Genomic DNA, 24113 nt, shown 5'->3' with positions numbered 1-24113 from the left:
TCCATAGCCCCTTGAGTGGGGGCTGGGGTGGGGGTGGGGGTGGGGGAAATATACTGTTAAACTTTATTCGGACTCAATATTTTGACCAGCAATTAAATGAACAACACTAAAGTAGCGTGACATTTGGGGACATTAGCCAGTTAAAGAAACTGTGCTAAGAATGCTAATAGTATCTGGTCTGACATACAAGATTATGGTTTTACAAATTGATCAAGTGCTAAAGGGTGACATGCCATTCATTGAAATCTTGGTGATTTGTTTTACAATTTCAGACCATGACCAATGGCAAATACAGTCTACCAAGAAAGAGGAAAAAACGTCCATTAAATAATTTACCTTAATGCCGGTTGGGTATTTTATGAGCACTTTGAATCTAACATGTGACTAATCCAAAGAATATCAATAATCAAGTTTTGGAGATTTTGTTTGAATGAGACATGGTGGAAAGGACTGACAATTCTGTCCTTTCAGAAGTGGAAGCAAACTTGGAATGGATCTGCTCACCCAATACTTGAAAAAAATGTTTCATGCTTAACGGCATAGTGATTTAATATCATGATTCATTCACACTTTCTTAACTTTATTATAGTAGAACTTAGCAGCAAATGTGCAGCATAATACACATTTTATCACATTCACCTTGAACAAACATAAAATATTAATCTGAAAGGAAATTTCTTGACAGATTCCATCAAGTCTTAACAAATAACTTACCATTAACTTTAAAGATGAATCATGGGAATAACAGGTTCCTTCAATTAAGTTTTGCTCAATAAATAATTCCTATATCACAGAGCATATAAAATGAAGAAACAGACTATCCAACACAACTGCTCCATGTTGGTTTTGATGTTCCATATCAGCGCCCACAACTCTACCTCACATAACTCTATACATTTAGTATAGTCATGAAGGTCTCTACAGTTCTGCCTGCTGCCTTCTCCTTTATAAAAGAAAGTGCTTCAGCCTGCTCAATCTTTAAAGATAATCTCAGTTCAGCCCACAAACTCACTTTCGCACTTTCACAATGCACAGCATATTTATTCTTGTGGTGCGCATTTAAAAAAAATGTATTCATTCACGCGTGGGTTTTCTCCGGGTGCTCCGGTTTCTTCCCACAGTCCAAAAATGTGCATGTTAGGTGAATTGGCTATGCTAAACTGCCCCTAGTGTTAGGTGAAGGAGTAAATGTAGGGGAATGGGTCTGGGTGGGTTACGCTTCGGCGGGTCGGTGTGGACTTGTTGGGCCGTAGGGCCTGTTTCCACACTGTAAGTAATCTAATTCTGGTAGGGATGTGGGCATCGCTGGCTGGGCCAGCATTTACTGTGAACTCCTAACTACCCAGAGTGCAGTTAAATGTCAATCACATTGCTATGGGTCTCGAGTTACATGGAGGCCATAGCAGGTAAGAACGAAAGTTTCCTTCCCTAAAGGACACGGGGCGGCACGGTGGCACAGTGGTTAGCATTGTTGCCTCACAGCGCCAGAGACCCGGGTTCAATTCCTGCCTCAGGCGACTGACTGTGTGGAGTTTGCACGTTCTCCCCGTGTCTGCGTGGGTTTCCTCCGGGTGCTCCGGTTTCCTCCCACAGTCCAAAGATGTGCAGGTCAGGTGAATTGGCCATGCTAAATTGCCCATAGTGTTAGATAAGGGGTAAATGTAGGGGTATGGGTGGGTTGTGCTTCGGTGGGGCGGTGTGGACTTGTTGGGCCGAAGGCCTGTTTCCACACTGTACGTAATCTAATGACATTAGTGAACCAGATGGGTTTTTCTGACAATCGACAATGGTTTCACGGTCATCATTAGACTCTTAATTCCAGATTTTTATTGAATTCAACTTCCATTATCTGCCCAGATTAACAGTCCAGTGATAATACCACTAGGCTCCTCAGAAGTGAGCACAGTTTTCCAAGTGTGGTCTAATCAAAATTCTATCCAAGTTTAAGATATAATTTCTCCTTTTGAATATTAAACTGTTTCAGTGTTTGCTTTTTTAAAAAGAATGATCATCTTAACTTACCTCTCTACTTTGCAATTTGTGCAACTGCATCTTAAGATCTGTTTAGCAAAGGTCTTTTCCCGAGGGCATGGAAGTTCAAAACAAGGGGCATATTATTTAAGGTGAAAAGAGAAAGATTTAAAAGAGAACTGAGGGCAACTTTTTCACACAGAAGGTAAACAGCGGGTGCAGTGAACTGCCAGAGGATGTGGTAGATATAGGTTCAGTTACAATGTTTAAAAGGTATTTGAATATGTACATGAATAGGAAATGTTTACAGGGATATGGGCCAAATGGAGGCAAGTGGGCCTATTTTAGTTTGGGAATCTTGATTAGCATGGACAATTTTGAACGAAGGGTCTGTTTACCTGATGTACGACTCTATTGACCTCACATTTATATTCTCATTTTCCAAGGAATATCTGGTATTCCTTAATTTTCCTGCCAAATCTAGCTAGACTGAAATTAATTTGCCAATTACATAAACATTCTGCACAAAGATTGTGAAAGAGTGCAATATTTCAGGATATGGACATCACTGGGTAAGGCCTGCAATCATTGCCCACCCCTAAACACCACTGAGAAAAACTGCAGTCCTTGTGGTGTATGAACATACAATACTCTCACGATGAAAATTTCAGGATTTTAACACAGTAGCAGCGAAGGAATGGTGATATAATTCCAAGCCAGAATGGTGCGTGACTTGGAGGGCAACTGCAGGTCCTGGTGCACTTCTGAATCTGCAGCCCTTATTACCATAGATGATTGAGGTTACAGATTTGGAAAGTGTGTTGAAGTAGCCTCGGTAAGTTGCTGCATGGCATCTTGTAGATTGTACACGCTACAATCGGTTTAGTGGATGGAGATTTTTTTACCCACCCACTTAACCTACCTATTTCTCTTTGTAGCCTCCCTATGTCCTCATCTCAACTTTCTTTCCTACTGATATTTGTGTTATCAAACTTAACAATCATATCTTTGGTTTCTTCATCCATGTGTAATTTATAAATTGTAAAAACGACCCAGCATTGAATCCTATAGCACATTACACACCATGCCAAACAGTTAACAAAATATTTATGCCTACTGTTTCCTATTAACTAGTCAATCTTCTATCCATGCCAACTCATCAAGAACTTTTAACTTCTGCATTAATCCCTTCTGTGGGACCTTATCAAATGCCAGCTTGAAATTAAAGTATAATACATCCATCAGTTCCAGGTTATACATAGCACAAGCTGTTTATTCAATAAACTTCAATAAATTAGGTCAACATGATTTCCCTTTCACAAAACTATGCTGATTCTGCTTAATTATCTTGAATTTATTTCAGTGCCCAGCTATAAGGTCTTTAATGATGGATTTTAACATTTGCCCTTTGATAGGCATTAAAAATTAATTAGTTTGCACTTTCCAGCTTTCTGACTCCCTCCACTTTTGAATAAAGGAGTACATTTATAATTTTACAATCTCATAGAACATTCACCAAATTGAAGGAACTTTGTAAAGTTCAAATCATTGCATCAACGATCTCATTAATCACTTCATTTAAGACTGTAGGACAAAGTCCATCAGGATCTAGAGATTTGTCAGTCTGCAGCCCCAATAATTTGCTCAGTATCACCTCTCTGGTGATTGTATTCTTTTCCTTCTCACCCACCCTACCTTGCTTTCCCTTCCCTCCATTTCCTGTTTTACAGCTATTTCTGTTACTCAAATTCTCTACAGTGAAGAGTGGAGTGTGTGGTGCTGGAAAAGCACAGCAGGTTAGGCAGCAACTGAGGAGCAGGAGAATTGACATGTTTGGAAATTCCTGATGAAGGGCTTCTGCCCGAAACGTTGATTCTCCTGCTCCTCAGATGCTGCCTGACCTGCTGTGGTTTTCCAGCATCAGACTCTCGACTCTAATCTCCAGCATCTGCAGTCCTCACTTTCGTCTCTACAGTAAAGACTCATGCAAAATTATCTCTTTAATTAATCTGCCATCACTTTATTGTCCATTATTAGTTCCACAGCTCACTTTCTGTAGAATCAGTGCTCGCTTGGATAACATTTTTCTTTATAAAAAACCTACAGAAACCTACCTGTTTTTATATTTCTAGCCATCTTTCTCTCACACTACCTTTTGTCCCTCCTTCTTAATTAGTTATTGTTTGCTGTTAATAATTTGTTCAATATTCTGGCCTGCCACCTATCTTTGTGTAACTGTATGCTTTTTCTTTAAGTTTAATACCACTTTAATATTTTTTGTTTACCACAGCTGGTGAGTTCTCCATTTGGAATTTTTGTTTTTCTTTGGAGTTTACCTATTCTGAAATATCTCCTTAAATATTTCTGCCAATGCATCTCAAATGACCTATCCCTGAGTCTAATTGGCTAATTCACTTTAGCTGACTCTGCTCTCATGCCTTCATTTAAGTTTAATAAATTAGTCTTGGGAACCTCCCTAAAGCTGTATGTAAAATTCAATATATTATGATTGCTGCTACCTAGGGATGCCTTCTTTAATGCAGTCATTAACTAACCCCATCTCGTTGTACAATCCAAGGTTTAGTATAGCTTGCTCTCTGGTTAGTGTAATGGTGCTGTGCTTATAAGAGGGATTTATTCCGTGCTGTTTCGTTTGCAGAGATTTGTTGCCAGTGGTTACGGAATGTCTGCTTCAGAAGCAGTGGATGAACAACTTTGAGCTCCCAGGCTGCCTTTAAAAAAAATTAGACAAAAGAAGGATGAGTGCATGGAGTTAGGCTCACACATACCCAGGGTTCAGTTTTGCTTTCTGTTAAAGTTGGGAGCTTTTTAGAACTGGCTATTGAAGCTGCTACATACATCTCTCTGTGCTGCAGCTAAAAGTTTGAGATTTTTCTTTGTTGTTAGATTTGTTTTCAGTGTCCCTTTCTCCTGGACTGGAAAATCTGTTCTGCTCAAGTTGCCTTTACCTAAGGGTATGTTTATGGAATGTTCCTAAATTGGAACAGTTGATGAGTAGTAGTTTAATAATATATTCTCTTGTTAAGTACTTCATTAGAGTTAAAGTTACATCAATACTTCCTTATTTTTTGGATTTTAATTGTGGTGTAAGAATAAAGTATTTTGCTTAAAGCCTAGTAGTTTGACCAATCGAATCATATGTGGAAGACACCTTACACTTGTATTTAAATAAGATAAAAGTTAGAGTCCAGGCTTTCTCTTTGACACATTTTGAGGAGGATTTGTCTGGTCCATAACATTACCTACTGAAAGTCCTGCTCGAGGAAACTATCATGTAAACATTCTATGAACTCATCCAGTCTGTAGTTGCCTTCCTAGTTTTTCCAGTCTACATGTAGCTTAACATCTTTCAAAATTATTACCGTACCTTTCTGATAAGCTCTTATTTTCTTTTATACTCTGACTTACCACATAGTTAATGTCATGGAGCCTATAAAGTACTCCTACAAGTGGCTTCATGACTCAATAATTTCTCATCTCTAGATTAGAGTGGTGCTGGAAAAGCACAGCAGGTCAGGCAGGGGCAGAGCAGGATGCCCGGATGCTGCTTGACCTGCTGTGCTTTTCCAGCACCACTCTAATCTAGACTCTGATCTCCAGCATCTGCAGTCCTCACTTTTGCCTAATTTCTCATCTCTACCTGACTTGCTGCTACGTCCTGATACCTTTGACTTTAGACATCCCTCTCTATTGTACGAATCCATCATTAATTAGTAGAGTGACCATTCACCATTTTTAACTTACTGACATTTCTAAGTTTCTTGTATCCTTCAATGTTTACCATCAACGGGCAGGCACCTATCATCAATCTTGGCAAAATGACTCACCCAACCCTTTGCAAGGGAATGATCTCAATGTTGACACTGGTTGTTTCCAGGACTTGAATTTTGCAATAGGGTCCTACCAACATACCTTGAAGATACTGCAGAGTCAGCACTGGAAGAAGCACTCTAGAAAGAGTGCATGTGATTGGCACAGGACCCATAATTCAGTGCCACACAGAAATGTGCTGAGCACTATAACATTGTAGATATTTGAGATTAGGTTGTACTGAGGAGTTAATCACTACACAATTGTTGATGAAGTCTGCCAAACATGTTGATTGCTTTTGAAAGCCTACTGTTCACTTTCATTTCAGTGACATCAAACAAGATGATACTCCTTCAATAGGTAAACTGCTTTGATGACTCCAGCTCAATTGCCTCAATTACAATGCTTGTGGTCTATACCTTTTCTTGGGGTTCAGGTCGATGCAAGACTTCAGTTTTATTTTAACTAACTTTCAGTCTGAAGAATTATGCCACCTCAAAAAAATATGCAGTTATGCTTTGCAGGTCTGACCAGCTTTGGGCAGGAGAGTGCAGTTATTAGTAAAAATAATTTCATAGCTTCATAAATAATTTTCATTTGTTTTTTTAAGATTTTGAAGAAACCCATGATGTAAAAGACTACACCAGAATAGAATTGTACATAACCTTCCTCCTTAAAGTCTGCCATTGCTTGCAGCAGCATTATGCTGAACATAATGATGAGGCAGGTCAGGGCAGGCACACATCTTTGTGACATACCAGTGGAGATTCAGAAGGGACTTGTGAGGCCACTGTTACGCTTGCCTGTTCTAATTTTCATGAAATTGCTTCGCCTGACAAGGAACCTGAGTGGTAACCCAAGTTTTTCAAGGATTTTCCAAAGTCCATCACTGCTCACAATCTGGTATATCTTTGTAAGATCAGTAAATGGAATGTACAGGCCTTTGTTTGGTTCACAACACTGTGCTTGAATTTGATTGTGTACAAACACCATGTCTGTGGTGCCTTTGTTTGCTCTGAAATTGGACTGGATTTCTGTGAGGTTTTCTCTCTCAATAGCAGGCAGAAGAAGGGCTTATGCCCGAAACGTCGATTCTCCTGTTCCTTGGATGCTGCCTGACCTGCTGCGCTTTTCCAGCAACACATTTTCAGCTCTGACCTCCAGCATCTGCAGCCCTCACTTTCTCTCAAAGATGCCTGTTCAGAACTGTCAAGCCAGGATCTTCTCAGCAATAGAAAGGAAGGTGAGTCCACAGTAGTTACAGCAGTCCAACCTTTCTCCTTAGATTTTGCACAAGGTGATGATAAATGCATCACAAGCATTCTGTGAAACCTCATCCTATTCCCAGCAAGCCATGAAAAATATTCAAGAAGCTTGGCATGTATTGCTGGACCATCACGCTTCAAGGCCTCGGGTAGAGTTCCATCAACTCTGCGCACGTGGTTGCTCTTCACGAAACTTTGCTCAAGAGTTGGGCTCTCATTGATTTCGGAGAAAACGACGACTGCAGATGCTGGAGATCAGAGTCAAAAAGTGTGCTGTTGGAAAAGCATAGCTGGTCAGGCAGCATCTGAGGAGGAGTGTTGATGTTTCGAGCATAAGCCCTTCATCAGGAATGTGACATTCCTGATAAAGAGTTAATGCTCGAAATGTTGACTCTCCTGCTCCTTGGATGCTGCCTGACTGGCTGTACTTCTCCAAAAGCAAACTTTTTGACTCATTGAATTAGTTTATGAGAAACTTGCTGGATTTGGTTGATGGCAGTATAATACATTGGTCACTTGAATTGAAATGAAATAGCTTTATTGTCACATACTAACGTGAGTACAGTGAAAAGTTTATAAGTTGCCACTTACAGTGCGATCTTAGGTACAATTCTCAGTTACAGACTAGAGAGAAGAAGAAAAAAAGTTACATTACAGCTATACATAGTATAACCATAAGTCAGAAAAACAAGAAGCAAAATTAAAGAGACAAACATCACAGTCTCTCTCCAAAGGCTCTCCATAGAGAACCAGCGCAAGGGCCTCCATGTTGTCTGACCACTGGCCACTGCCACCACGTCCTACACTTGGCAGCTGGTCGCAGGCAGCCCCACAGATCTGTTTCAGAGGCCAGTTGTCCGCAGCCTAGAGAAGGGAGGACAGAGGGAGAAAACAAGAAGAAAAAGATCGGACAGAGCAGAAGAGCTCTGGCTGCAGCATCCTACAATGCTGCCACCTTACTACTCGGTGCTGGAGTTTCCAAAGTCCACTAACCAGCGATCAAGGACTGACTCTGTTGATTGTGTAGTGTAGACTTTTTGGATGTCTAATCCAAACCTTTGGGATGATTACTGTGGTGTCTGGGACAAAATCATACACTCTGAATCATTTTTTATAGGCAATGTCCAATTGTTGCTGACTTGTTTATAGGACAGCTCTCAATTTTGGCACAATCCCAGATGTTAGTAAAGTCATGACAGTCAACAGGGCTATCATTTGCTATTGTCATTGTCAGGCAACTTTGCCACAGCGAGTCAATGGAATTGGCTGGATTTTTACCGCTTCAAAATATTCGTCACAAAGATGTTAAGCCTCTACATTTTGACTAAACTTTAATCTGAAAAGCTCGTTCTTTTAGACAAACATGTTCCGTATATGACATTTGCTAAATGTGTTAGTAACTACAGACATCAAGGAATTTCATGTCTGACAAATTCTTCATCGAAATCAAAGAGAGCTAACAAAAGTAAGAGAGTTGAAGCTGTATACTTCTACCTTCAAAATCAATGTGCAGTGACAACATGGAATTTCCTTCCTTGTTCCAAACATCAATGATGACATAAAAACCTGGTCATGTCACTACATGAATAGAAAACAATCAGTCCTTTTGCAGTTCCTATTAACTGTTTCAATTAGAAGAGACAGGTCACAAATTGTACTCAACCTTGTAGGTAATCCTCTTAATCTTTCAATTCTTCAGAGAGCCAATGATTTTTATTTGTCACTTGTTTATTCAGGATCAGGTCTGAAGGGACTAACATGAAAACATACATTATTTTTGATCATGCATTATTCTTGTAATCTGATTGTCAACATTCTTGCATTATATGAGAGTTCGTGGTAGTAATGGGCATCAACATGTTGGGCATGAATCTACTTCAGGAGCAATTAGATTTAGTTATTCAAAATGACAGCATTACTGAGGCAAAGAACTGCACATAGCACACCAATGAGTCACTGGTTGTGGACTTTCAATAACTCCAAGTTAACATATCAGGAATTTTTTTTGTGGCATAATTTGAATCCACTTCAGGATGCCTGTCATCAATATTTTGTTTTTAACCTCAGTTTTGATCTTCCCCTTTAGCTTTGCTAATGAGCATCTGATGCAAAATGATAGTCACGTTCCTCTTCCTGTCTTCCCTGTTCTCACTGTTCCAGCAGTACATGGCAGATGAGGTCCAGCTTACAACACAATGCAACTCAATACAAACTGATCTATTACTATAGAGTCCATGGAAGACCATGACCTCCTCTTGGAGCAAGTTTTGTTTCTATTGTAGGGAGTGGGAGTTGGATTTAAGATCAATCAAAACACAGGAATGGATGATTGGGTCAAGACCATTGCAGACTGGGCCAAGACCCTGCCAGGCAGTGTAATGGCTTTTAGAGCTATACCAGTCAGAGGGAGGCTGATGTAGAATTTCTATCCAATAGGATTGTCAATTACTATCACCAGGGAGAAAGTGAGGACTGAAAATGTGTTGCTGGAACAGCGCAGCAGGTCAGGCAGCATCCAGGGGACAGGAGAATCGACGTTTCGGGCAGGGTGGTTGTCTTTGTAGATATTCTGTTAACATCGCTCATGTTTTCTGTTGCTGTAGCTATGTGAACTCAAATGACTGATGTAAATTATGAAGGATGGTGACAGTTTCTTGAAGAAGGGCTTATGCCCGAAATGTCAATTCTCCTGTCCCCTAGATGCTGCCTGACCTGCTGCGCTGTTCCAGCAACACATTTTCAGCTCTGATCTCCAGCATCTGCAGACTTCACTTTATCCAGAAAGTGAGGACTGCAATGCTGGAGATCAGAGCTGAAAAATGTGTTGCCGGAAAAGTGCAGCAGGTCAGGCAGCATCCATGGAGCAGGAGAATTGACGTTTCGGGCATAAGCCCTTCTTCAGGAAACTATCACCATCCTTCATAATTTACATCAGTCATTTGAGTTCACATAGCTACAGCAACAGAAAACATGAGCGATGTTCACAGAATATCTCCAAAGACAACCACCCTGCCTGATAAATCATCTATTCAATAGTTGATCAAATAATACTGGACATACATTGAGATGGGGAGGGGGATGCAGGGGTGGCTGTAATGGGAGTGTAACTGTGAAGGTCCAAATGAAATTATATATGAATTAAAATAAACCCATTCAGAAATTGGCAATTCATAGAAAAGTACAGCACAGTACAGACCGTTTATCCCAACACGTTGTGCTGAGCATTTATCTTAACCTAAGATCAACCTAACCTACATATTCTTCAACTTACTGCCATCCATGTGCTTGTCCAGCAGTCGCTTAAATATCCCTAATGTCTCTGACTGTACTAGCACCACTGGCAATGCATTCCATGCACCCACCACTCTCCATGTAAAAAACCCTACTTCTGACATTACCCATACGTTCTTCCGATCACTTTAAAATTATAACCCCTCGTGATAGCCATTTCTGCCCTGGGAAAAGTCTCTGGCTATCTACACCTCTCATTACCCTGTAAACCTCTATAAACATGAAAAGAGAAGAAAACTATATATGGCATCATGGTAGCCAAAACAAGTCCTAAAAATGGGCTTCGAAAAGTAAATTAAAGCAAATTGAATATTTGGTCCTCATATACTAGGGTGAAATATGAATTAGCTCATTTTTTAAAATGATAGTCTGGCCACGACAGTGAGCCACATGTTTAGATGAATTTTACAGGCCTGTTATCCATCTGTAATGTTTTACATTCATTTTTATCATTTTGCTTAGTTACTTTATCTCTTTTTAGCTTTCCCTTCGTATAGAGTCATAGAGATGCACAGCACGGAAACAGACCATTTGGTCCAACTCATCCATGCCGACCAGATATCCTAAACTAATAAGAGTCCCATTTGCCAGCCCATATCCCTCTAAACCCTTCCTAGACTGAAGCACAATTTCCAACTCTTACCTTACGCTTTTTTTTTGCTTGATTTCGATATAATATTAGAAGTGTTGTTAATATTAGTAATACCTTTGTGAAGATCAAGGGGAACATTATGTAAAAATAACACTGGATAAAAGCAAATTACTGCGGATGCCGGAATCTCAGCAGGTCTGGCAGCATCTGTAAGGAGAGAAAAGAGCTGACATTTAGAGTCTAACTGACCCTTTGTGAAAGCTAAAAAAAGGGAGAAATAGGGAGGTATTTATACGAGGCTGAGAGAAGGTGAGTCATGGCTCCAGAAGCAAAGGTAGCAATAAAGAGGTGATAATGACAGTGCATAGAGAGATTATAGGGAGATTAGGAGCGGTGAATGACCAAATCTGAAGCCAGTGCTATGTGACAGGAAAACAGGGCGGCACTGCTGCCTCACAGCGCCAGAGACCCGGGTTCAATTCCTGCCTCAGGCGACTGACTGTGTGGAGTTTGCACGTTCTCCCCGTGTCTGCGTGGGTTTCCTCCGGGTGCTCCGGTTTCCTCCCACAGTCCAAAGATGTGCAGGTCAGGTGAATTGGCCATGCTAAATTGCCCGTAGTGTTAGGTAAGGGGTAAAGGTAGGGGTATGGGTGGGTTGCGCTTCGGCGGGGTGGTGTGGACTTGTTGGGCCGAAGGGCCTGTTTCCACACTGTAAGTAATCTAATCTAATCTAATCAGGGGACAAGGATAGCAAAGGGGGAAGAGGAGAGGATAAAGGTGATGAGAGAGTGGGAAGCGAGAGAAAGAGAGACAATCAAGAAATAAAAGTGAAAAAAAAAATTAAAAAGATAAATAAAATAAATGAAATAAAACAACGGAGCAGAATGAAAACAGAGGGGTCGAGATGGGATAATCATCTGAAGTTGTTGAATTAAATGCTGAGGCCGGCAGGCTGTAACGTGCCTAGTTGGAAGACGAGATGCTGTTCCTCCAGTTTGCATTGAGCTGCACTGGAACATTGCAGCAGGCCAAGGACAGACATGAGGGCATGGGAGCAGGATTGTGTTGAAGTGGCAAGCCATGGGACGTTACAGTCTGCCGGTCGCAACATTGAATTCAACAACTTCAGATGATTATCCCATCTCAACCCCTCTGTTTCCATTCTGCTCCGTAATTTTATTTCATTTATTTTTTAAAATTTTTTTTCACTGTTCTGTACTTCTTATTTTTTGATTGTCTCTCTTTCTCTTGCTCCCTACTCTCCCATCACCTTTTTCCTCTCCTCTTCCCCCTTTGCTACCTTTCTCCCCTGTTTTCCATTTTGCCTTTGCTTCACCCATTTCCCCCCCACCCCCCACATATTTTGTCACATAGCACTGGTTTCAGCCTTGGTCATTCACAGCCCCTAATCTCCCTACAATCTCTCTCTGCACTGTCATTATCACCTCTTTATTGCTACCTTTGCTTCTGGAGCCATGACTCACCTTCTCTCAGCCTCGTATAAATACTTCCCTATTTCTCCTTTTTTTTTAGCTTTCACAAAGGGTCAGTTAGACTCTAAATGTCAGCTCTTTTCTCTCCTTACAGATGCTGCCAGACCTGCTAAGATTTTCCAGCATTTTCTCTTTTGAAGGTAAAAATAACAGTTGGTGAGACAGTGACCACATCATTCAGATGATGTCTTGATCCGGCTTGTGAGAGCAATTATAAACACTGGATGCAAATCCAACTTCCTGTCCACCACAATAATGTAATAAAATTGTAAATAAAAGATGCTACTGGAAGGAGATGCAATGCAAGCCATTCTATATATCAGGTATTACACATCCCATTGTCACTGAAATTTCATCATCTACAGAATTAAAACCTCCCTGAAACATATCACGCTTGTATCACAAGCCCGAAGTCACAATTAAGGAGTTTGGAAATCATGAACAGCTGAACAATGACACTTTTTAAGAATTATAACCTTAGACAAGGCAGTTCCATTGGGATAAGTAATGATAGAACAATGTATTGTTAAGGAGATATAGAGAATGTGTAAAGGGTAACGAATAACATGGACAGTAAAGGGGGCTTGGCTGAAGAAGGGTGAGAATATTTTGCGAGAAGAAACAAGGAAAACATTTGCAAGAATGTTGAGAAACAGCAAGTAAAGAGTTAAATTGATATTGAGCAGAAAGGACAGTTGGAGCAGATGATACCATGTGCATGATTAAATTAGCAGAAACTGAAGGCTGTGATCTGCTCAGCAAATTATTAAATTAGCAGCTTGAAATGCATTTAGTACAGGCCAAAAGTGGGAGTGGGAAAAATTGCTGAGGGGAGGACAAACAGGAAAAAAAAAGATGATGCAGCATATTAGGCATGTACAAACTTATAGACATTCACGGAGCAAACGAAAGTAAGGAGATTTGAATATATAGGCACGTTTGATTCAATTAAGGCTTCAGGTACCGTGTGAGGAGTTCGACGATATTATGCATATTACACTGCAACATTGAAATAAAGGTAAACAAGATACAAGAATGGAATCTGGATTCACTTATCCAACTCACATTAATTTCAGTAAATATCATCCAATACATGATTCAATATTAGTTTCCTTGGGACATCCAGCATGATAGCTTTGCCTCAACTACTGATGAAAAGTAATCATATAACATCTGCCATTCCTTATCTTCATCTTTAATGGGCCTATGTTATTCTTAACTCTCCTCTCTTTCCTAATACATTGTATTTTGAATCTGAATTTGATCTTTCATAAGTGAAAAATATCTGCCTCTTTTTAAAAGATTCACTTCTAATAAAATAAATGCAAAATCTTTCAACTGACCTCTTTTCTGCCAGTCACTATTTCTGGCAACTCAATATTCAAACATAGCAATGACTACAGTTCACTTTCTCCATTAATCACTCCAGCACTAATGCAGAATCCTTTGCCATTCTGAATGACTGAGAACAATTTGTCAATCAGCTTAACTGATCATGCTACAGCCGTGTTCAATCATGCTTCTCATCCTGGTTCCTCTCATAAAAACCAAGGCACACAATCTTGATCTGTCTGATTTATCCTGAGCAAACATTATCATTGAAAAGTAGCATCAACTACCAATTCCATAAATCCAGGAGACTTATAATACATATTAATTTATAACCAAGCAAAGCACCTTCCTCTTCTTTCTGTCACACATGGCCTGAGCTTTTTTTGGTTGGAATGCAGATCATATCTTGTAAAAGGTGGGGTGATTTAGGATCGTGGGAATCAGAGAGAGCTCCTAGACTAGTACTGTTAGCTGCATGGGTGGAATAAGAGGAATTTAGCCAGAATTTTACTCCAGTTTGGAATTTTTAATTGCTGTTCTCACCAAGCAAGCACATGGTTTTGGGTGATGTGAAGACAGTATGAATTTATCAAAAGTTAAAGGCTTATTTGCACTAAATGTTTGAGATCGTCCATGTCCTAAATCCCTTGGTGTTGAAAGTATCTCTCCCATCATTAGGGCGGCATGGTGGCTCAGTAGTTAGCACTGCTGCCTCACAGCACCAGGGTCCCAGGTTCGATTCCAGTCTTGGGCAACTGCACATTCTCCCAGTGTCTGTTTGGGTTTCCTCCAGGTGCTCCGGTTTCCTCCCACAATACAAAGATGTGCCGGTCGGGTGAATTGGCCATGCTAAATTGTCCACAGTGTTAGGTGTGTTAGTCAGAGGGGGGTGGGTTACTCTTCAGAGGGTCGGTGTGGATTTGTTGGGCCAAATGGCCTGTTTCAACTGTAGGGAATCTAATCATTCTTTTGTTCCCTCTCTTCAAGCCAGTTTATTCTTTTCTGTTCATTTTTCTTTTCCATTTGCAATTTGTTTATGGCTTTTCTATTCATAAGGTGCAATTAGTATAAACTAACTCCTTTAGCAGCACTTTATACAGTTATGGTTCACTTATGAAATATCCCCATGAAAGTTCATGTTGCAGCATAGTTTACAGTCTTTGCTGCTCCAATGTTCATCTTGTTTCCCATATTATATGTTTGTGGACCTCAAATAATTTAATGATGTAACACTCAAATAACAATCCAATTTTATTTTCAATTTCTAAACTCCCTAAATAAAACTATAGAAAATAGTAGCATTTCTAACCAAGTATGATCTTATACAATTAAACAACTAGGGTTTGCATTTGGCATGCCTATGTAATGAAACATACCCGAGGTATTAAATTCAGTGCAGTTCCCAGCTTTCAACAGCTTTACTAATTTGTCAAGTTTTTTCTTCTTGGCTCCAAGGAGATCACTTCCAAGTAACACAATCGGTCCATCTCTTCTCTGGTTTGAAGTCACCTATCCAATACAAGATCATAGAAATGGGTTAGTCTTGATTAAGGTAAACATCTGTACAGATAGATGCTGGACCACTAAGAATCTACCCTTCAATATTAAACACGTGAACACACCCTGGAACTGAGCACAATGGACTTGCAACCAAGTTATACCTCCTCTGATACTAGTTTAAGAATAATAGAATGCTTGAATTAACTTAACCTTAACAGTGAATGAGTGACAAGTACTTCTAAGATTCTAAATGCTTGACTAAGAGCTTGACTGCAAAAGTACTATTCCTTTGGCTGCCATGTCAGTAATATTGCTAATCATGCTTTAAACAAACTGGATGAATAGGATATAAACATAGCTACTTGCAATAGCTGGCAATTCCACAATGTAATAAAAATAGAAAACTGAAGATACTGAAACACAAATAGGAATTGCTGAAGAAACTCAGATTTGACAGTATCTGCAGTGAGAGAAGCAGAGTTAACTCTGAGTCTCGTGATCCTGCATCAGAACCTACAAATTCAACAGTGTTTTGCTGATTTGAGCCCAGGTTTAACCCCTGCTTAATGATGTTATCTGATTCTAGCTAGCCTGTAAAATCTGGGCCAGGGACGAGGGAGGAGGGGAAAAAAAAAGCAAGGGAAATAAATCACAAACAGAAACAGAAAATTTGTGTACAACCTATTGTGTCTGTACCATCAGACAGAAAGCTTTTATGCCTAATTCTACTTTCCTGCTATCAGAGTGTAGCACAGAATGTCAAATATTCTTTACAATGCAACTCTCTGCCATGCTTTGAAGCAGAGTGTTCCAGGCCTCCCCCATCACCCAATGTGCTCTGAAAGCTCCAGCAACGTGCCGTAATGTGCCCCTTTATGTTGTCAGGCAATAAATAAACCACGATGTTGAGCATTTCAACAAATCATTCCACACAACCTAAAAAGAAAATAGAGGTAGTGCTGCTGCCATCCTTTCCTATTTATTATCCAGTGATCTCTACTGAAAGCATGTGGATAGTTAAAGACTGGGTTAATCTGTGGCACCTGATATATTTGAATAATGTGCAGCTATAATCCGTATTCATCCTTGGATGATGCAATAAAAGTCCACATGGAACTGCACATCAGTCAACTGAAGAAACTAAATTAGCTCCTTCCAATATTAGTGTTGTCTAAGACTTTCATTTAAGCATCCATTAAAAGATTTATTTTATAGAATATTGCGGTAATAAACTAAGTTTTTGTCGTTAAAGACAATTAACAATAATGAATAGGTAGTTATTGGATACTAAAATCCATAAACACCAAAAGGATTACATTCTATCATTGAATACTTACTGCAAAGCAGTGCTCAGCAACTGGATCCTCATTTTTGGGGGAGTGATGTAAAGCTGCTATCATTTCTTCTGAATTTGCATAATCAACAGGCCGCAGCCCAAAAATATTGCTGAGGAGATCATTTAAAGATAAATATTTCAGCAAATTGGCATATGACAGACATATCCATAAAACATTATGAAATATGATCAATCAGGATTCAGATGTTCATAGCTTTGGGAGAACCACATTTGAAAAATTTAGATAGTAAACTCATTCCAAAAACATACTGAAAGAAGATTTAAAAAGATACACATCATCTCAGACACCCGAGCACAGAAAACATAGAAATGGGCAGCTCAGCATTTTGCAGAATATCGAACTAACACTTGGATTTCCACAGATTTTTACAGACAGATCACCAACAATCTCACTAAATGTCCCACTTCTGTTGCTATGTTCCAAATTTCTCATTGCAAAATATGGTTTAAAAGAATGTGATATTGCTTTGATGTATCTATATAAATGTGTGTGTGGCCTTTTTGATTGTTCCTTTGCACCGTAAAATTTCAAAGCATACTCGGGAAATTCTTCCATGAGAAGAATTGATAGCTGACAAACTTGAACCTCTATAAAAGCATATAATTAAAATTAGTCAAAAGGAACAACATATTGAATTTAACATATATAAAAAGGAAATAAAGGAAATAATGGTGCTTAAGGTAGGCAACACCCAGGAACAAAAGGCTTTAATCTAGAGTACTAAAAGAGTTATGACATAATTAGGAGGACAGCATTGACCCCTATCCTTGTCTTATCTCCCCCACTGGTCACAACAAAGTCTGAGTTTAAAACCAAGGAGATTTTGGCAATTATATATACAGCCTGTACATAGCTCAGTGCCAGAAACAATTCAGTCAGTCAAGCAAAGATACAAGAATGTTTACAAAAGATTTAAATCATGCAAATATATACAATTACCGTCCTTGAAAAATAACAGGTATATATAATCAAAAATATAAAATCTCTGCATAGTGTCATCTTAAAAATACACTGGCCAAGTCAATAATTAAATTTTGAAAAAAAAACAGAATTATTCACCGATTGTCCAAATGTTAAGTAGTAGTTGAAGTCATTTTGCCCACAAACTGCTGGCATTAGGGATTCGTCCTGGATCAGGTAAAGATTACTATATCTGGACTCAGAGGTTGCAGATTCCCATTCAAGAACTCTTGGGTTGCAGCAATGAAGACTATTCCTGTAGGAACCCTCCATTTATGGAAGTGAGGCAGTGCAGTGGGTTTATATCTCAAACTTTGAAAAGATGGGTTTCAAAGAAAGACTGTTGCTCCAGTTAAGTTCTCAACTCACACTATGCTTGAATCCAATGGCTCCAATACACCCAAAAACTCAGTCCTGAGTCCTTTCTCAAATGATTGCAGTTTTACTGACTCTACCAAAGCAGCTGGTGTTATTTACAAATGCAGTATTTTCCTTTACAGCAGCCTTTTATTCGCAAAGTTTTCTTTCAAGATCTAGATGTCCAAATATTATAAATTCATATTTCAGATTTTCATAAAATGAACAGATAGGGTAATTGCACATGCATTGTCACAATTTCCAAGGGCTCTGTTGATTTGGACATGCTGGTGTTAGATTCGTAAATTGCAAATGTCACTTCATTACTTAAAACAAGTGATGACCAGATTCCACCTGTTCAGAGGAAACTATAATTAATTGTCCACACATAGTCGGCTGACTGCCAAAATCTCACTTACTAAAATGCATATCCAAGATCGCAATGTTATTTCAACATTTCTCAGTCTGCTCAGGGTATATTCACATTATGAAACATTGATCCCAATGAAGATTGACACAAGCATTCAAAAGTTAATCAGAAAAATGTATGTCCAGCATAAGCAAACAAATGTCACATTGGGTTAAAACACCAGGGATATCAAAATCTAATACAAATACAACTAATTTGGCAAAGAAAAAAACAATGCCATTTTGAATGAGTATTTCCTATTATGCAGGTTTTAATATTGTTAATAAAAATAATTAATAATACATATATCATGAGGAAACCTTTCAAAGTACCTTGCTTTCCTCCAAACCACATTCACTATTTAATGTGCGCAAGTAACTTGATCAACTTTTTGAAGTCTAATGAAATTAAACCTTTGGAGATAGGACTTCAGTGCTAGTCAATGGATCAACTTAAGCCACTTTGATTTGATTAATTACAAAACAAAGGTGACAGCAGGATGAACAAAATTCCTAGTAAAGTTCAGCAGTTTTCTATAAAGCATTTGAAACAGTAGTCATTTGTCATAGATGGTTTCCTGAACAATCTGTAGAAGTCATATGACAAAGGTTGCATCACCTGAACTTTCAAACAGTTCCAAGATGTAGCTAGACTGTTACTGAAAATGGCCCCATGCCGGTTTTGTTCTGCCCTACCTGGAGATTCAGTACCCCTGTAGTTTTCCTCAAGGATTCTGTTGTGCGGAAGGGACCACTGCCCACCTCCTTTTGTAAATATGCCTTTGTGTACGTCTGGGATAACTCAACACTGTTTTTTGTTGATACTCATGTTGAACAGCTCCATAACGCTGGGTTCAGTGCTCCATAGGCTGTCCAATGAATGCATACAGGGGTAAACATTAATTGCTGCTTGAGGACCATAACTTGACGGTCCTTCGATCTGCCCAAAATTAGGTATTTCCATGCTAAAATAACAGTATGTGGTACACAAAAAATAATATCCAGCATAATGTGCTGACAGACATACCAAAGCTTTGGTCAGCACCTGCAAAGTGTCAACGGGTCAAGGTGACACTCTAAGGCCCCACTACCACTGCATACTAAGGGACTGTAAACATGTAAAAACCTCTTGGAGTTTATGCTTATACAATAATTGCTGTGAAATTAAAATGTACATTGCCTGTCATGTTAAGTACAGTAAGGCACTTAATGAAACTATCTTTATTGCACTTTTATATCATGTTAAATTTGCGCTGTTAGTTAATGTACCTTTACAAATTTTGTGAATATAGTATATTTTGGGAGAACAGTAAAAGATATGAAGAAGGTCCTTCCATCCTGGGTATAACAGGACTAGGGATCATAAAATATTGGGTCTTGATGAATTAATCTAATCAGAAAATCAAGAGAAAGTTTAGTCAGAGTGGTTGTTTTTTGGAATGTGCTACATAGTTGAAGCAAATATCCTGGACGCTTTAAAAGGAAGCCAGATAAAAACAAGGGAGGAAGGATTAGAAGGATATGCTAATAGGGTTGGACGAAAAGGAGTGGGTTGAGGTTACATGGAATGTAAACATCCACAATGGACCAGTTAGGCCCAATGGCCAAATTCTATGCAATATCAAAGGCATATTTTTTAAGGGCATGTAGTCAGGTATATACAACTGGCATAAGTTAGTCACCAAAAGAAATTATGCTAAGAGCTTGTACTCAAATTCAAAAGGCCAAGTTCATGAGAATTTGAACAACACAGCAAAATTCTCCTTGTTTGGTCTAATTGGTCCCTCACCATGAAAATCAATTCTGAGATTATAAATTATTGTCAGGGAAAACAATGAAAACAAGAAGGTGGCTGAGAATAGCTTTGGTCTGGGATGGTAAATGGGTGAGCCTTTCTGTAATTTAGAGCACAAGTTGCCTAATAAAACAATGCTTAGTCAATAGCCCTTTCAGTTTGGTACAGTGAAAGTCTTAAAAATTACAGTCACTGGAAGTTCAAATATCTTTCTAAACGTTGTCAGTCGCTGAAGGGATCGTAAAGCAAAAAACCTTTCACCCATTGACACTTGATTTAAACATGACCCATCCGATCTCCAAAGTCCATCCAGAAAACTGGGTTTAGATAGCTCAGCACATAAAGAACCTCAAAGGAGATATCACAGGGAGTCAGCACACCAACATACTTGTCACTCTGGACTGGTTCCACTCTGAGACTTATTTTTAATCTAAGTCTTGTTCCATGCAGTGCTTGTTTCAACTGTGTATGGTTATCAAAAGATCCAGCTATGATTGCATTTCCAAGCAGTGCGCTTAGATTCTCTCCATCACAGCCGAAAAATGCATTTTTTCCCATCTTGCAGGTCTGTATACTATATACCACAAACAACTCAGAACGGTAGGCAAGTCTACTCAAGATCATGTCATATGTTATAAAGGTGTAAGGGATACTGTACCTTTAAGAGAATTAAAATCTTGCAGAGCTATCTGATACAGCACAAGTGTTCTGAATAAGGTAACAATGTAAAATTTGGTCGACCAGCTAGATTAGCTGAGTTGCCTGGAGACAACAAAACAAATTTATAAAGTAAAAATTAATAACTTTATTTCTTAAAGTATAACAGAAAATAATTAACAATTATTTACAACTCCTTCCTCTAACCTTTTTTTATATTCTCTTCTATAATACTAGTCCGATAAAACACCTGATTAATATTTACCAAAAATTCAAATTTCAAAACCTGGCAGCTGTCGAATCTTCCCTTTGTAGATTTGCTCTCCAGGTCAGTGTTGATGCTTTTCTCTGTGCAAACTCCTTCTCTAGGCAGGTACCTCTCAGAGAGTTCTTATTAGCAACCTACATCTGTTGGTCTTTTGGCAGTTCTTCCCCAGCTGTTCAATTTTGTTTCAGTTTTATACCCCAAACCATCAGATCGTTTCATTGGTGTTAATGTTGTCAAAATACTAAATTCAAGTGGAAAGTAAAATTCGGGTCACAAACATGCCAGACAATATGAGCATCCTATCAAGTGAGAATCTAATTATTGTCCTTTGATACCCAGTGGAATTACCATTGCTGAATCCCCCATTATCAATATGCTGAGGATTAATATTGACCAGAAACTTAATTGGACTAGCCATATGAATAAGGTGGCTAATATAACATGTTAGAGGCTAGGAATCCTCCTGCAGCAAGTAACCCAGTTCCTGACTCCTCAAGCCTATCTCTGAGGCACAAGTCAGAAGTGTGTTGGAAAACTCCTCTACTTAAAAGCAGCTCCAAAACAATTCAAAAGCTTGACACCATCCAAGGCAAAATAGCTTGTTCAATTGACTGCATACCAACAAATATTCACTCCCTCCACCACCAATGCTCAATAGCAATCGTGTGTCGTATCGACAAAATGCAGAGCAGAAATTCACTATGGTTCCTTCGACGGCACATTCCAAACCCACAACCACTTCCAAACGGATGGGAACACCACCATCTGCAAGTTTACCTTGCAGGTCCGTATTTGGAATATATTACCATTCCTTCAGTTTAGAGTCATAGTTATGGAGATGTACAGCACGGAAACAGAGCCTTTGTTCCAACCCACCCATGCCGACCAGATATCCCAACCCAATCTAGTCCCACCTGCCAGCACCTGGCCCATATCCCTCCAAACCCTTCCTATTCATATATCCATCCAAATGCCTTTTAAATGTTACAAATGTACAAGCCTCCACCACTTCCTCTGGCAGCTCATTCCATACACGTACCACCCCCTGCATGAAAACGTTGCCCCTTAGGTCTCTTTTCTATCTTTCCTCTCTCACCCTAAACCTATGCCCTCTAGTTCTGGACTCACCCACCCCAGGGAAAAGACTTTATGTATTTATCCTATCCACGCACCTCATAATTTTGTAAACCTCTATAACGTCACCCCTCAGCCTCCGACACTCCAGGAAAACAGCCCCAGCCTATTCACGCTCTCCCTATAGCTCAAATCCTCCAACCCTGGCAACATCCTTGTAAATTCTTTCTGAACCCTTTCAAGTTTGACATTGTCTTTCCGATAGGAAGGAGACCAGAACTGCACGCAATATTCCAACAGTGGCCTAACCAATGTCCTGTACAGCTGCAACATGACCTCCCAACTCCTGTACTCAATACTCTGACCGATAAAGGAAAGCATACCAAACACCTTCTTCACTATCCTATCTACCTGCGACTCCACTTTCAAGGAGCTATAAACCTGCACTCCAAGGTCTCTTTGTTCAGCAACACTCCCTAAGACCTTACCATTAAGTGTATAAGTCCTGCTAAGATTTGCTTTCCCAAAATGCAGCATCTCACATTTATCTGAACTAAACTCCATCTGCCAATTCTCAGCCCATTAGCCCATCTGATCAAAATCCCATTGTAATCTGAGGTAACCTTCTTTGCTGTCCAGTATACCTCCAATTTTGGTGTCATCTGCAAACTTGCTAACTATACCTCTTATGCTCACATTCAAATCATTTATATAAATGAAGAAAAATAGAGAACCCAGCACCGATCCTTGTGGCACTGCACTGGTCACAGGCCTCCAGTCTGAAAAACAACCCTCCACCAGCACCCTTTGTCTTCTAACTTTGAGCCAGTTCTTATCCAAATGGCTAGTTCTCCCAATATTCCGTGAGCTGGAACTCATTCTGCAAAAGTATTTTGGGTGTACCTACACCAAATGGACTGTATGGGTTCAAGGTGGTTAGTCATCACCATTTTCTCATGGACAATTAGGGATGGGCAATGAATGCTGGTCTAGCCAGTGAAGCTCACTTCCCCTGAATAAATTATGCCAATATTGACCACCTAGCTTCCCAATTTTAACCCCTCACCAGCTAACAATCTAAATCGGAAATATTCCGTGGCCCAGCACTAACATATACCACCTCGAACAGCACATAAATAACATGCCTTTTTTTTTCAAAGAAAGGAGCTTTTTCTCTGTTGATGTTTTGAAGTTTTTCTTTTAAAAATTAATTGGATGAATTGTTTTCCTAATTTCATGAAATGAAATCTGTTGTCTTGAAAATCTAAAATCCAAGATGTAAATGACGCAATTACATACATTTTCTTTCTCTGTCGCATTATTCAATAAGGCTATGGGCATCAAATGTATCAAAGGCTCCTTTTCTTTTTTTTAATCAAAGGGAATAAGATAAATCAACACTCAAAGTTTGCATTGCTCCCCTAGTAAATTATGAGAAAAATGGTTTGTTACCTCTTTCAAAGAGAATTGCACTGGAAGCTGGGACAAATGTTGAGCAGATTTTGTCAAATCATAGAGCATGTAGCAACATAATTTAGCGGATCATTCCTGTACTATTTCACAGAAAGAATGATTCAACCAATTCCACTCCACTTTCCCCATAGTTCAGCTTTTTTCCCTTTGTCAAGCAGAACTAAAATTTGTCTTTGGAAATTTATTATTGAACCTGAACTAGTGAATTTATTTCCATTCCTGTATGAAACAAGTAGTTTCTTATACTAATCAAACAATTTTAAGTTATTGTGGCTCTGTTTGCCGAGCTGGGAATTTGTGTTGCAGACATTTCATCCCCTGTCTAGGTGACATCCTCAGCGCTTGGGAGCCTCCTGTGAAGCGCTTCTGTGATGTTTCCTCCGGCATTTATAGTGATTTGTACCTGCTGCTTCCGGTTGTCAGTTCCAGCTGTCCGCTGCAGTGGCCGGTATATTGGGTCCAGGTCGATGTGCTTATTGATTGAATCT

At 39.4% G+C, this 24113-nt stretch overlaps 1 protein-coding gene across 2 annotated transcripts in view; it reads right to left on the bottom strand.

Moving 5' to 3' along the window:
- bard1 (BRCA1 associated RING domain 1) overlaps positions 1-24113 on the bottom strand; it is a 176862-nt gene that overhangs the window by 30594 nt on the left and 122155 nt on the right. For both annotated transcript variants that reach the window (XM_043693340.2, XM_043693343.2), the window contains 2 exons: positions 16613-16721; positions 15152-15284 (listed from right to left, as the gene is read on the bottom strand). In XM_043693340.2, coding sequence (XP_043549275.2) covers positions 15152-15284; positions 16613-16721 — 242 coding nt within the window. The remainder of the gene's footprint in view (positions 1-15151; positions 15285-16612; positions 16722-24113) is intronic.

The sequence above is a fragment of the Chiloscyllium plagiosum genome, unplaced genomic scaffold, assembly GCF_037043375.1.
Source record: "Chiloscyllium plagiosum isolate Xiang-an unplaced genomic scaffold, Cpla_swu_hap1 HiC_scaffold_7, whole genome shotgun sequence".
Taxonomy (NCBI): Eukaryota; Metazoa; Chordata; class Chondrichthyes; order Orectolobiformes; family Hemiscylliidae; genus Chiloscyllium; species Chiloscyllium plagiosum.
This window is presented reverse-complemented; position numbering and strand designations above follow the sequence as displayed.